The sequence below is a fragment of the Melospiza melodia genome, chromosome W, assembly GCF_035770615.1.
Source record: "Melospiza melodia melodia isolate bMelMel2 chromosome W, bMelMel2.pri, whole genome shotgun sequence".
Classification (NCBI taxonomy): domain Eukaryota; kingdom Metazoa; phylum Chordata; class Aves; order Passeriformes; family Passerellidae; genus Melospiza; species Melospiza melodia.
Window position 1 is genome coordinate 1,280,377 of NC_086225.1, and position 13,147 is coordinate 1,293,523.

General features: G+C 42.1%; 1 protein-coding gene across 1 annotated transcript in view; it reads left to right on the plus strand.

The window, feature by feature from the left end:
• Window positions 1-12,480, plus strand: part of LOC134431515 (splicing regulatory glutamine/lysine-rich protein 1-like) — a 94,951-nt gene extending 82,471 nt beyond the window's left edge. The window contains exons 11-13 of the mRNA XM_063179513.1: window positions 10,079-10,165; window positions 10,809-10,938; window positions 12,328-12,480. Coding sequence (XP_063035583.1) covers window positions 10,079-10,165; window positions 10,809-10,938; window positions 12,328-12,480 — 370 coding nt within the window. The remainder of the gene's footprint in view (window positions 1-10,078; window positions 10,166-10,808; window positions 10,939-12,327) is intronic.
• Window positions 12,481-13,147: the final 667 nt, after the last annotated feature.

A 13,147-nucleotide genomic window follows, 5' to 3' on the forward strand; every position in this document is an offset into this window, starting at 1 on the left:
GTCTGAAATTTTAACTTTTGTGCCAGTTCATGATGACTTCCAAGGTCCCTGGGTGATTGGGGTTTCCTATTCAAGCTCATTGTGTGATCAAAGGAATCCACTTACTCCAGGTAGTATCAGTGGCATGATGTGTTGCAGAGACTTTCCCTTTGAGCATCCAGCCTAGCACTGGCAGTCAGGGTGCCAGGAGGAGCTGTGCTTCAGTGTCAGTAACTTCTGAAGCAGCTCCAATCCCTTTATAAGCTGCCAGTATCACTTTTTCAGTTGAGGTGTAACAGGCCTTGGATCCTTTGTGTCCTTGACTCCAGAACCCTAGGAGTCATCCTTAAATCTTCTTGGGTACTTTTTGATAGAGGCTTCAGGAAAGACCAATCTCCCCAGATGCAGTGTAGAGCACATTTTTCACATCTTGTCCTGTCCTGACTGGCCCAAGGGCTACTGCATGAACAATCTTCTGTTTAATTTGTTCAAAAGCTTCTTGTTGTTCAGCACCCAACTTATCAGAAGGTAGAGAGGACTTACAGTCTGACCATATTCTGAAATATGCATCCTCCAAAAACCCACAGTGACTAGGAAAGCTTGTGTTTCCTTCTTGCTGGTTGGTGGGAACATAGCTGCTATTTTGTTGACCACATCCATTGTAGTCTGATGATGTCCATCTTACCAATTTATTCCTTAAAACTGAATTTCCTGAGCAGGTCCCTTGGCCTTACTCTACTTTATGGCAAAACTGGACTTCAGCAGAATCTGGAATATCTTCTCCCCTTTCTCAAAAACTTCTTCTGCTGTGTTGCCCCACATGATGATATCAATGTGTTACAAGTGTTCTGGAGCCTCACCCTTTTCCAGTGCAGTCTGTATCAGTCCATGGCAAATGGAAGGGCTGTGTTTCCACCCCTAGGGCAATTGATTTCCGGTGTACTGGACACCCTTCCAGGTAAATGCAAACTGTGGCCTGCACTCTGCTGCCAGAATAATGGAGAGAAGCACATTAGTAATGTTGATGGTGGCACCACTTTGCTGCCTTGGACTCCAGTTTAGACTCAAGTTCCAGTATGCCCGGCACAGCATCACTCAGCGGTGGTGTGACTTCGTTCAGGCCACAATAGTGTGTCAGTCTTCACTCTCCACTGGACTTATGCACTGGCCATAGAGGACTATTAAAGGGTGAGTGAGTCTTGCTGACAACTCCCTGGGTCTCCAGTTCACAAATCATCTCACAGACAGGGGCCATGGAGTCCCAGTTAGTGCGGTATTGCTGACAGTGCACTGTTGTGGTAGGGATCAGTACCTGTTGTTCTTCAACCCTCATCAGTTCCATAGCAGAAGGGTTCTATGAGAGACTAGGCAAGGTATTCAGCTGTTTAATTTCCACTGTCTCCACAGCATCTATCCCAAAATCATAGTGATGCCCTTTTGGGTCCTTGAAATACTCTCTCCTCAGGTAATCTGTGTGAGGGATGCATGGGGCCTCTGGACCAGTCACAATGGGGTATTTTTGCCATTTGCTCTGTGTCAAGCTCACTTTAGCTTCCAGTACAGTCAGCTGTTGGGATCCCCCTGTCACCCTAGAAATAGAGATTTCTGCCCTTAAATATTTTGATGGCATCAGGGTACACTGTGCACCAATGTCAACTAACGCCTTATACTCCTGTGGGTCTGATGTGCCAGGCCATTGGATGTTCACAGTCTAATAGATCCGATTGTCCCTTTCCTCCACCTTGCTGGAGGCAAGGCCCCTCTAGTTCTGGTCATAGTACTCATTGCTCACTTATGGCAAAGATGACTTGGAGGTCCCTTCAAGAGTATCAGAAGTAACATTATCCCTTCTATTCTGTCTGAGGACTTGCTCACTGGAAACTAGAGTGACATTTATCCTTAAAGAATTTCCTGCAGTGGTTGTCCTTCCTCTCAACTCACGTACATGTGTTGCTAGGACAGAGGTGGGTTTTCCATCCCATTTCCTCATGTCCTCTCCATGGGCACACAGATAAAACCACAGGTTACCTTGTGGTGTGTACCCTCTCTCTCAAGCAGGGAGGTGCTTGCTCCCAATAGCAGACTCTGGTCCATACTGGTGGGGCATGGGACATTTCCTCTCTAGCTGTCTCGAGTCTTTCAAATTTGTCTGCTATCTTGGACAGTCTTTCCACAGCTGAGGTACCACAACCACATGAACAGACCAAGCAACATTGTGACCAGTGGCTCCATATCTAATATAACAAATGCTTGTGGATGCCCCGCTTGACTCCCTACACAAAATCACTGACTTGTTAGGGTTAGAAGGGATCTCTGGAGATTATGTAGTCCAACCCTTCTGCCAAAGCAGGTTGTATTGGATCTGACTGAGATAGAGTTCCTTTTTCCTTAGCAGCCCTCACAGTGATGTGCTTAGCATTGGTAGCTGGAAGTGTATTGATAACACACCAGTGTTTTGGCTACTGCTGAGAAGCACTGTCCCTCTAACATTCCTTCCCCCCATCAAGAGGCTGGGAGCAGGCAAGATCCTGGGAGGGGACACAACCAGGCCAGCTGACCCAAATTAACCAAAGGGATATTACATACCATATGATGTCAGCTCAGATATAAAAGCTAAGGGAGAGAGGAGGAACAGGGGGGATTCATTATTCTACATTTGCCTTCCAGAGCAACCACTACACATGCTGAAGCCCTGCTTCCCAGGAAGTGTCTGAACATCACTCGCTGATGAGAAGCAGAGATTAACTTTCCCCTTTGCCTATGCATGCACAAACTTTTGCTTGTTTTTTTTCCTTTGCTTTAGTAAACTGCCTTATCTTAACTTACTAGTTGTTTTCCATCTTATTCTCTCCCCTGTTCCACTGGGGAGTGATAGAGCAGCTTACTGGACACCTGACACCCGGCCAAGGTCAAACCACTACAGTCCTTTCAGCGCCCAAATGTGGGATAAGATAAAGGCAGTTATACATATACATATTGCATGCTATAGTAAATGGTAAATAGCAGTTTTCAAGTAGTAAGCTCCTATGCAGGACATGGTGTTTGTCAGCTGTGCTGCTTATCACTCTGTTTTGCTGAGTTTGGGAACATGTTAAGACAAACAATGATGAGTGAATACAGCTTCTTCTCCCTGCCCAGGGTGGATGTGAATGATTTTGTACTGCAGACTTTCATGGTCTTTGCTCATCCTTATGTAAGCTGTTTAATACTCTTAATAATATTAGCTGATACTGTTGGTTCACTATGGAATTCATACAATCTGTCATCATCCTGGTATAAGAGAAAACAACCTTTATGTGAAGAGCTATTGAAAATCTGCCCTGTGGAAAAATTTGGTCAGGTTCCTAGGGTAGTTATCACCTCCCATTGCCTGGGACTTTACACCCAAACAGGTAAACAACCCTAGTAAACTGACCTGTCAACTGATAGAAGGGTGCCTTGTTTACCCCCATGAAAACCAGCAGCTTCTTGCCCTGTACTAGAGCCTGGCCTGTGCCAACTGAACCACTGCTCAATACTCTCACAGGACTATAGTTGACACAGGAATCCAAACTGCATTTGAGGACACTATGGCTGAGACAGGGACTCAAACTACAGCAACTACAGTAATTGCCCCTGTAGTGAAAACAAAAAAATGGACAAGGCAAGTTGCAGGCCCATACTACCAATTAGTAAGGGAGGAAGAAGAAGAGGAAGTAACAGTAGGAAAGGAGGGATTAGATCAAGAGGCAGGCCCTTCAACAAATAAATTGAAAGGAGTGAGGCAAATCAAATGGGAAACTGAAGTTACTTGGTATTGCAGCCTGAATTGCTGCTAGTTAAGTCCAGGGTAAAGAAGTAAAAAGGCCTTTGCATAATATTCACAGATGTTTAATTCAGCCGCGCAGTGAGATGTTCCGAGTTCCCAAAGCCCACACGTGTATATGGTCTAGGTTACTCAATCCCCAGGGGGTAGGGGGTGAACCTGGTCTCGAGGCAGCACAAAGATGAGGGCCAATCAGGGAATAGGGAGAGAGTGGCTCAGGGACATAGGAACAGGGAAAGGAGCCAGTGGGGCTGAACAGCTTTGAGGGAAGCGTCTTGTGTCCCTCCAACCCAGGGGATGCCCCCCAGGGTCTCCACAACTTGGTCCCTGGCCTCATCAGAACTTTGAGACTTGCAAAAAGATTACAGTTGCCAGCAAGGTGAGCGGATTTCTGCCTGGCTGCTTTTGTGCTGAGATAATGGGGCCAACAGTCAGTAGTTAGAAGGTCATGAAGCCCAATAGCTGAGATGCCTTCCTAAGGATCAGAAAACTGAAAGAGGAACTGGAAAGGAAGGAGCAATTTGCAGACTCTGGAAATGGCTTGTCTCAAGCATGAGGGCAAGATATCCATTTAAGGAAGATCTTGTGATCTCCCCAGACAAGTGGACCACTACAGACAAAGGTATCCAGTACTTAAGAGAAGTAGCAGTGCTGGAAATCATCTCTAGTGATCTAAAAAGTGACAGAGTCCCTAAAGATCCAGAGGATGTCCCTTGCACAATGTCCATGTGGAGGAAGGTGGTTCAAAGCCCCCATGCATCATATTCCAGCAGCTTGGTATCATTGTATTATCCACAAATGGATACACCAGCTGTAGAGATGGCATCTTCCTGGCTCTGAAATGTAGAAGAAACACTGGATACTTCCTCATCCCTACAAGCCATCACCCCAGCTTGTAGGGGCAGCTCAAGAGATTGGTCCTCTCCTGCTCTGGTCAGAGGGAAGTCCCAAGCTCAAGCGATGTGGTGAACTCTGGTTCTTTCTGTGTGACCAGAGAGACAGCATGAGGAAGTGGAATGGTGAGCCCACCTTTGAGCTGGAAGGCCATGTCTGTGAACAGAGAGGGAAGAGAGCTGTTAAGAAAGGGTCATCCAAATTGACTCCATGTCATTACTGCAGAGACACAAGAAAGCAATCAGCAATCTCCCAGACATAAAAGAACTGAAATCACTTCCATTAACCCTGGTGAGGACACTTCTGATCTGGCATCCCAAAGGTCAGACAGTGAATACTCTGACCAGGAACAGAGGGTCCCTGCCTTCAGCCAGGAGGAGGAAAGGGATGACCGGGTATACTGTACTGTGTGTATTTAATGGCCTGGCACATCAGATCCCCAGAAGTATAAAGCTTGAGTAGATACCGGTGCACAGTGCACACTGATGCCATCAAGGCAGAACAGTGTAGAATCCATCTGCATCTCTGGAGTGACAGGGAGAGGCCAGGAGTTGTCTGCATTAGAGGCTGAGGTGAGTTTAATGGGACAAATGGGAAAAGCATACCATTGTGACTGGCCCAGAGGCTCCTTGTATCTTTGGCATTGACTACCTCAGGAGAAGGTACTTCAAGGATCCAAAGAGTATAAATGGGCTTTTGGTATAGCTGTGAATACAGAAAAATCAAACAGTTATCCACCCTGCCTGACCTCTCTGAAGATCTCTTCATCATGGGATTGCTGCAGGTTGAAGATGAGCAAATACCAATTGCTACCAGGACAGTGCATCGACGGCAATATTGCACCAACCGAGACTCTTAAACTCTCACCCAGAGCCAAGGAGTGATCAGCAGGACCCACTCACCCATTAACAGCCCCATCTGGCCAGTGTGAAAGTTTAATGTGGAATGGAGGCTGATAGTGGAGTATTGTGGCCTCAATGAAGTCACACCACCTCTGAGTGCTGCCGTTCCAGACATGTTTGAACTTCAATATGATCTGGAATCAAAAGCAGCCAGATGGTGCCACAACTGATATCACTAATTCATTTTTCTCAATCCCTTTGGCAGCAGAGTGCAGGCCACAGTTTGCTTTCACTTGGAGGGGAATCCAATACACCTGGAACCAACTGCCCCAGGGGTGGAAACACAGCCCCACAAACTCCTGTGAATTGATATAGACTGCACTGGAACACAGTGTTACCTAGAGCAGGTTACACAGAAATGTGTCCAGGTGAGTTTTGAATGTCTCCTGAGAGGGAGAATCCACAACCACCCTGGGCAACCTGTTCCAGTACTCTGTCACCCACAACATAAAGAAGTTCTTCCTCATGTTGAGATGGAACTATTTGTGTTTTAGTTTATGGCCATTGCTCCTGGTTCTGTCACTGGGCACCACTGAAAAGACTCTGGCACCATTCTCTTGGCACCTACCTTTGAGATATTTATATGTAGTGATGATACCCTCTCTGAGCCTTCTCTAGACTAAAGAGGCCCATCTCCCACAGTGTTTCCACATAAGAGAGATGCTTCAGACCCCCCCATCATCTTAGTGTCCCTCCACTGAACCGTCTCCAGTAACTCTTTGTCTTTCTTGTACTGAAGAGCCCAGAACTGGACACACAACTCCAGATGTGGCCTCAGTAGGGCCAAATAGAGGGGGAGGATCACCTCCCTCAACCTGCTGATCACACTCTTCCCAATGCACCCCAGCATATCATTGGCCCTCCTGGCCTCAAGGGTACACTGCTGGCTCATGGTCAACTTGTCATGCACCAAGACTTCCAGGTCCTTCTCCACAGAGCTGCTCTCTAGTAGGTCAGCTCCAGCCTATACTGGTCCTTGGGGTTATTCCTCCCCAGGTGCAGGACCCTACACTTACTCTTGTTGAACCTCATTAGGTTTCTGTCTGCCCAACTCTCCAGCCTGTCAAGGTCCTGATGAATGGCAACACAGCCTTCAGGTGTATCAGCCACTCCCCTTAGTTTAGTATTATCAGCAAACTTACTGAGGGTACATTCTATCCCTTTGTCCAGGTTGCTGATAAGCAAGTTTTTTGTGTTTTTTACACACCCCACTCTCATATGATTTTGTTACCAGCTCAACCCCAGGTTTCCCATAGCAGTCTCAGACATCTGATTCCTTAATTTATTCATGGTGCAGTAACACACAAACAGCTCAAGCTGGTGCCTTCAAGGAGGGACCCTGAACAACTGAATCCCTGGGCTTTTATATCCTTCCAGTCTATCTGCACAATATTCTGGGGTCTTCCTCCTGAGTCCTCAGCTCCTGCTGTGTCTCAGTGTCCGATCACATGGCTGGTGCTACAGGTCCCTGTGCCCTTTGTTGTGCAAAAGGTCAGTGCCAGTTCACAGCCTCTTCCTGGGGCTCATGCTATTTCCCACCACCCAGAGTTTAATCTGCAGCTCGCACTGCATCTGCACACTGAGGTACCTGCACAGAATGTATTACTCAACGCTCACGAGAGTGGAGTAGAGGGGGTCTTATTCCACACTACCATCATTCTTCCAAGTACTACTAGTTGGAGACAGGTGTTGTGAAATGTCTCAGTCTCAGAGCTTCTGTCTGTCTCAGAATTCAAAAAATTCTAGCACCGCTAGACCTAATGTTGGTCTAAGGCAAATCTTGGAGTGATTTCTAGTGAACTTTATTTAAATCAACAGGAAGTTGGCTCCTGCCATTTCCCTGTGGAATTTTTCCTTTGAGACAAGAATGTTAGTTCTGTGTATGATTTAGAGTCACAAAATCAGTATCAAATTTTTCAAACTATTTTTCCTTAAATTTTGCTGTATTAGTGTTCCTTAAGAGTGTGAATAAAAACAGGCACACAAAAATCTTTTTACAGACAAATGTAGCATAGAGGTAGGAATGGCGTCATACACAGCTGTAGTTCTTCAACTTGAAATATGAAAAGCAGAAACTGAAAATTAGATTCAATGAATAAACAGTTTCTAGTTGAAACATAATTACTAGGGTGCTTACTTGGTTGCTCACAGAAATGTATGCAGGAAAACAAAATAAAGGGTATGTACTCATTGTAGACCAAGTGGGAACACTGTCAGAACAATATATTAATTTCCAATGTCCCCATTTGAAAACAGGTGGTGATAAATGTAAGGATGTTCAAAATGAGGTGCATGTTAACCAGCGAACAGCTGATCAATGATTGTGGAGGTTCTTTCCATGATTTTGAGGCCACTTTATATCTTTGTTTACCAAAAATTTAATCAAACTTAAGAACTTGCTGAAAAAAATAGTTATGAACTTTTGTCCTGTGCAGCATCAGGAGATCAAGCTAGATGATACTGTCAGAGTATGAATCCAAATAGTGATACTAGGTATATCTTAGTTTATGCTTTTGTAATTTATCTAATAGCTGTTGTTTTCTTGACCTTCCTAAATATTAAAGAAAATCAGTGGTGTCACAATCCGTCTGTATGAATGGGGTTCGTGATGGTTCGTGGATTGATCTCAGGGTGCAAAAAGAACCGACACGGTACAAGGGGATTTGCAGTGATAATCAAAACAAATGCACCTTTATTGAATGATCACAGCAAAATGCGATAGAGAGATTAAGGGAGAGAAAAAGATAGAGAAAGAGAGAAAGAGAAAGAGAAAGAGAAAGAGAAAGAGGGAGATATAGCTACCAAACGTAGAGACGAAGTCCTTTGGTCCAGTCCAGTCGAGGATCCACCTGTTACGTCAGGGAGATCTCGAAATCTCTAGCTAACTCAGAGGTTTTTATTATGATAACTCTATTGGAAATTGTGAGGAGAGGGGGAACAGATACAATAAGGAATAGATGTAACAGATAGTCCATGTTCTCAGCAGTAAAGGAGAGCCATTGTTTTCTTGCTCCAGTGGTCACAACCTGCAGGCAAACATCTCGCTTTGGTCAGCTTGCCTCCCCCCACACATCTTCCCCGGGTTAGGGGTTTCAGTCCCAGTCCTTGGAAGGAGGAGGGGGCCTTTTCACATAGGGGTTTCATGTCTCAGTCCTTGATGGAGAAGCTTCTTACATCTCAAGTTTGTCTGTCACGGTGGTTGCAAACAAATGAGAGGGGTCTTCTGCAGGGGACCACCCAGAACTCAAGAGAAGTCCAGTCAGGCCGAGAGGCAGGACAGCTTCCAAGGCTATTGTTGCAAAAAGGGCACGGTGCCCCCTTCTTTGGGCTCAGTGTAGCATACAGCAAACAACACCTGTGAACAATAGCTTAGCACTGTGCTCTCAGGTCTCGGGCCTGTGGCGTGTGTAACTTTCTCCTACAGAGAACACAGGGGGGGGTCTTCTCTTCAGTTGTCCCCAAATGATGATCGTGAGGCAGATGAGGGAAAATTCGGACAGACTCTCACAAGTGGGAATTGCAAAAGCTGGTATGCATAAGTGTAACTTTTGTCTTGTGTCTTAAAATGCCCTGACAATTAGTTTTTAACTTCCCTGTTGTCTTTGTTGGTTCTTCCTGTCTGCTTTTCCTGCCCTATGAAGAGGTGATAGGAAAGAGTCATCTTTGACAGATAGGTAGTATGTTTATGTTAAATGAAGCTTTTACTTGATCAATTTTTACTTTATTTTAACATGTGCCTCAGTATTTTTGCAACCAGTTATTTAATGTTCTGCTCTATTTGAGATCAGACTCCATAACAGCAACTTCATCAAATTTCATACATCTGTATAAAACAGCTGTTTTGTAAAATACTAAGAGCTCTTCAGTGTGTTATAGAATAATGCATAGGTTTGCTGAGCATGGACTGCTAGGAAAACAATTGATATTAGCATTTTCATTTTGATTTTGACAACAGCTTGAGATTCATTTTGCACTGCTTGCTACTAAACCAATATGAATGCTAGCTTATGTATTCAAGAATTAAATATCAGTCATACTAAACTGGAATTCTAGTGATCTTAATCTTGCAATGTTAATTTTTGAAGTCTATATTGCTCAAGTTTATGCCTTTTGTCTTAATTTGTCTTTTCATTCAATTGTATTATTTTCCTGACTGAAGAAACTTAGTACAGGATTAGTGAATACAGTGTGTTTCCATTGTTATCACATGTAAGTACAAGCATGTAAGGATAAGCATAAAACTAAAATCTGAAAGGAAGGACACAACTTTTTTTTCCTACTTCTCACTTCCTTTCTCTCCTTTCCCATCAAACTGAAACATATGATTTTTTTTGTTGTTGTTGTTTATATGGTTCATATACTATTGGTCATAGATAATGTTATATTCAGGAATATTTATTTAGTTCTGTCAGATCATTTTAAGAGCTTTCTGGTTTTATTCAGTTGCTGAGTTTATTATTTTTCTTCTTTGGTGATCTTGAATTTCTTGGTCCTCCAGAGAAAGACATAAAAGGAAGAGTAGAAGTCTCTCCAAGTCTCCTAAAATGACCAAAAAGAAGTCTTCACAAACTCCTTCTCCGAGAAGGTTAGTTTGCTATAAACATAAAAGTTAATGAGCAGTAAAGGAGGAAAAAGTTGTAGTATTTTTTTAAAACTGAAATGCGATATAGAGATCATAGTTATGAAATAAGCTAACTCAATTTGTGTTTCTTCTGGCTTTTGGTTTTTTAGTTTGGAAAAAGCTCTTTAGTAATTTTCATTTCTAAGGAAAAGGTCTATTTTTCAATAAGCAGAACACTCAAAAGTGGATGCAGATAAATATATTGAAAACAATTTGGGAAGTATTTTCATTGATTTACTGCCTTTTCATTAGTTATCTCAGATAATTTCAATTGGTCAGTATGATTCAGTTCTAAGTTAAAACAGGCCAAAAAGCCCTATATCGATTTGATCTTTGGTATGCTTTCAACTGGAGAGTTTTTAATCTGTTAGCTCTTTGCAAATATCATGTATACTGAACATGTGCATCCTTTAGCTCTTTTCCCTTGTCTTTGTGAAGGCATTTTTGTTATGTTTGTAAGTGACTGAACCTTTCTGAAAGAAAGCAAACCAGAATACCAACATTCATAGTTATTGTACAATTTACTGCACACTACAGAGTATGCATTGGTAGTACATTTGTTGCTGTGGGATCAAATTCTGATTTGAGTAAAAATTTTCCTAAACAGAAACAAGAAGGAGAAAAAAATAGAAAGAGATAGAAATAATGAAAGAAAAGAAAGGGAACACTTCAAGAAAAAAATTAGTAAAGTAAAAGAGGGAAAGGAGAAATCTGACAAAAGCACCACTACTTTGAAGGTAAGCTGTGTGACCAGGTGATAAACAGTGGAGTCCTGCAAGTGGAACAATTATTGGAATTTCCTCCCTTCTTCATCTTTCTTTCTCTCACCCTTCTTTTCCCCACCCTTCTTTTCCCCCATTTTCTTTATCAAAGTATTGCCACTTGATTGAGCTTGTGTGAATAGGTTACTGAAACACTTTGTTTTGATTTCTTTCTCTTTCTGTTCTGTGCCATATGTTAGGAGTTGACTGGCTGCCTATCTGTATGGGCAGGCATAAAGGAGATTGCATAACTAAGCAGCAGGGTTCAGGGTTAGTTTGCCTGTTGTGGTTTAACCCTGACCAACAACTAAGCACCACACAGTTGCTCTCACCCACTCCTCCTTGAAGGGATGGGAGAGAAAATCAGAAGACTAAAAGGGAGACAACTTGTGGGTTGAGATTAAGGCAGTTTAATAGGAAAAGCAAATGCTGTTCTCACAAGCAAAGCAAAACAAGGAATTCATTCACTCCTTCTCATGGGCAGGTAGGTATTCAGCCATCTCCAGGAGATCAGGGCCCCATCACGTGTAGCAGTTACTTGGGAAGACAAACACCATTGCTCAGAATGCCCCCCCCCCTCCTTCCCCCATCTTTTAATTCCTATGAAGAAAATGAGCTCCATTAATGCCAAAACCAGCACAGGCTTTTGATCTGAAAGGATTTTTAATAAACTTCAATTCTGCAGTTCAGCCTCTCCCTGGTTGCTTTGGTCCTGGACTGCATATTTGACTCTGCAGGAATAAAACTGAAGATTTAAGAAAAGAGTAGTATGGGATTTTCCCCTTGCAAAATAGAAGGTGATGTGATTAAGAAAAGAAATGTCTTCAAATGTTTAATTTATAATTTAAAACCCAGCATGCTTCTAAAGAGTAATCTGTGGTACTCAGAATTATTCAACTGTTATAAAAGAGCTGATTTAGATGACTCTGTCCACATGCTTAAGTAATTGCCTTACCCAAGAACTCTCTTAAAATTAACCTGACAAAAAATATAAAAGAAAAATTGCAATTCTGTTTTAACACATGTTAAAGTTTTGATTTCGGGAGCTTTTTCTCATCGGTGCCATGATACTGCTTGTTCGGTATTACTCGAATATTGATCATAATGACAGATCACTTTATGGCAATGATTTATTGGGTGACAGGTTATTACGAATGCCTAACTTCATCCAATTACACAAACAAAAAAAGACTTTAAAAGAATGCTTAATTTAAAAGTTTTTAAAACCCCTGATACCTCTATTCTGAAAATTGCTGAAACAAGGTGTGTAAAAATTCAGGCATTAAAAATATCAGTAATTGGTTGGAAGTCATATCTTGTAATGTTAAGACAATTTGGTTTTTTTAATAATTTTATCTTTGGTAGGATAAAGATCACACTGAAGAGGATCAGAATTCAGAAACTGACAAGGAAGTAGGCAATAGAGATACAGAAAGGATTGGTGAAATCCAACTGCAACAGAATGGGAACTATCAACCAAATGACGAAAACCATTCAATTAAAATGGAAGAGGTTTAAAGCAAAAAATGGACCACTGACTCAACTAAGGGATGAAAGCTGAAACTTTTTATTTCCCAGAACAAGGAAGAAAATATCAACATAATCAACCTGAACATGGTGATAGTACTAGTAGCTCTTCCAATTCTAGTGACAGTTTTGTCTATTTCTTGCTGTAAAGCAAGAGAGCACAGACCAGTAGTTATACCCTGAAAAGGCAGATGACATCAGAACTATTCACGTCTGAAAATCCATGGGTCTCCATGATGGCTGTACTTACTTGTAAAATGATGTATATTAAGTTTTGCCATTTTCTGTTACAAATAAGTAGAAACTGAAAGATGTAAACCTGTACTATCAAAAAAAAGCTGAATATATGCATCGAAGATTGTTTAAAGTTCTGATTGTTCATGAATTTTGTATTGACTTGCTTTTCAGGTTAAAAATCTACAAAACCTTCAATGTGTACTGTTTGATGTGCTTCTAAATGGTGCATAAATGTACACATTTTCTTCTGTTATAAATGAAAATTATTTTTAAACATAAACACAGTTTTATGGTTCTTATGTTAAATGCCCACTGACTAGTTTGTTTTTCATTTGCTTACTTCTTGCGATTCTTGGATTTTATTTAAAACAATTTCTTACTGTTATGCTTAAAATAATTACTTCTTTTAAAGTACTTGAAC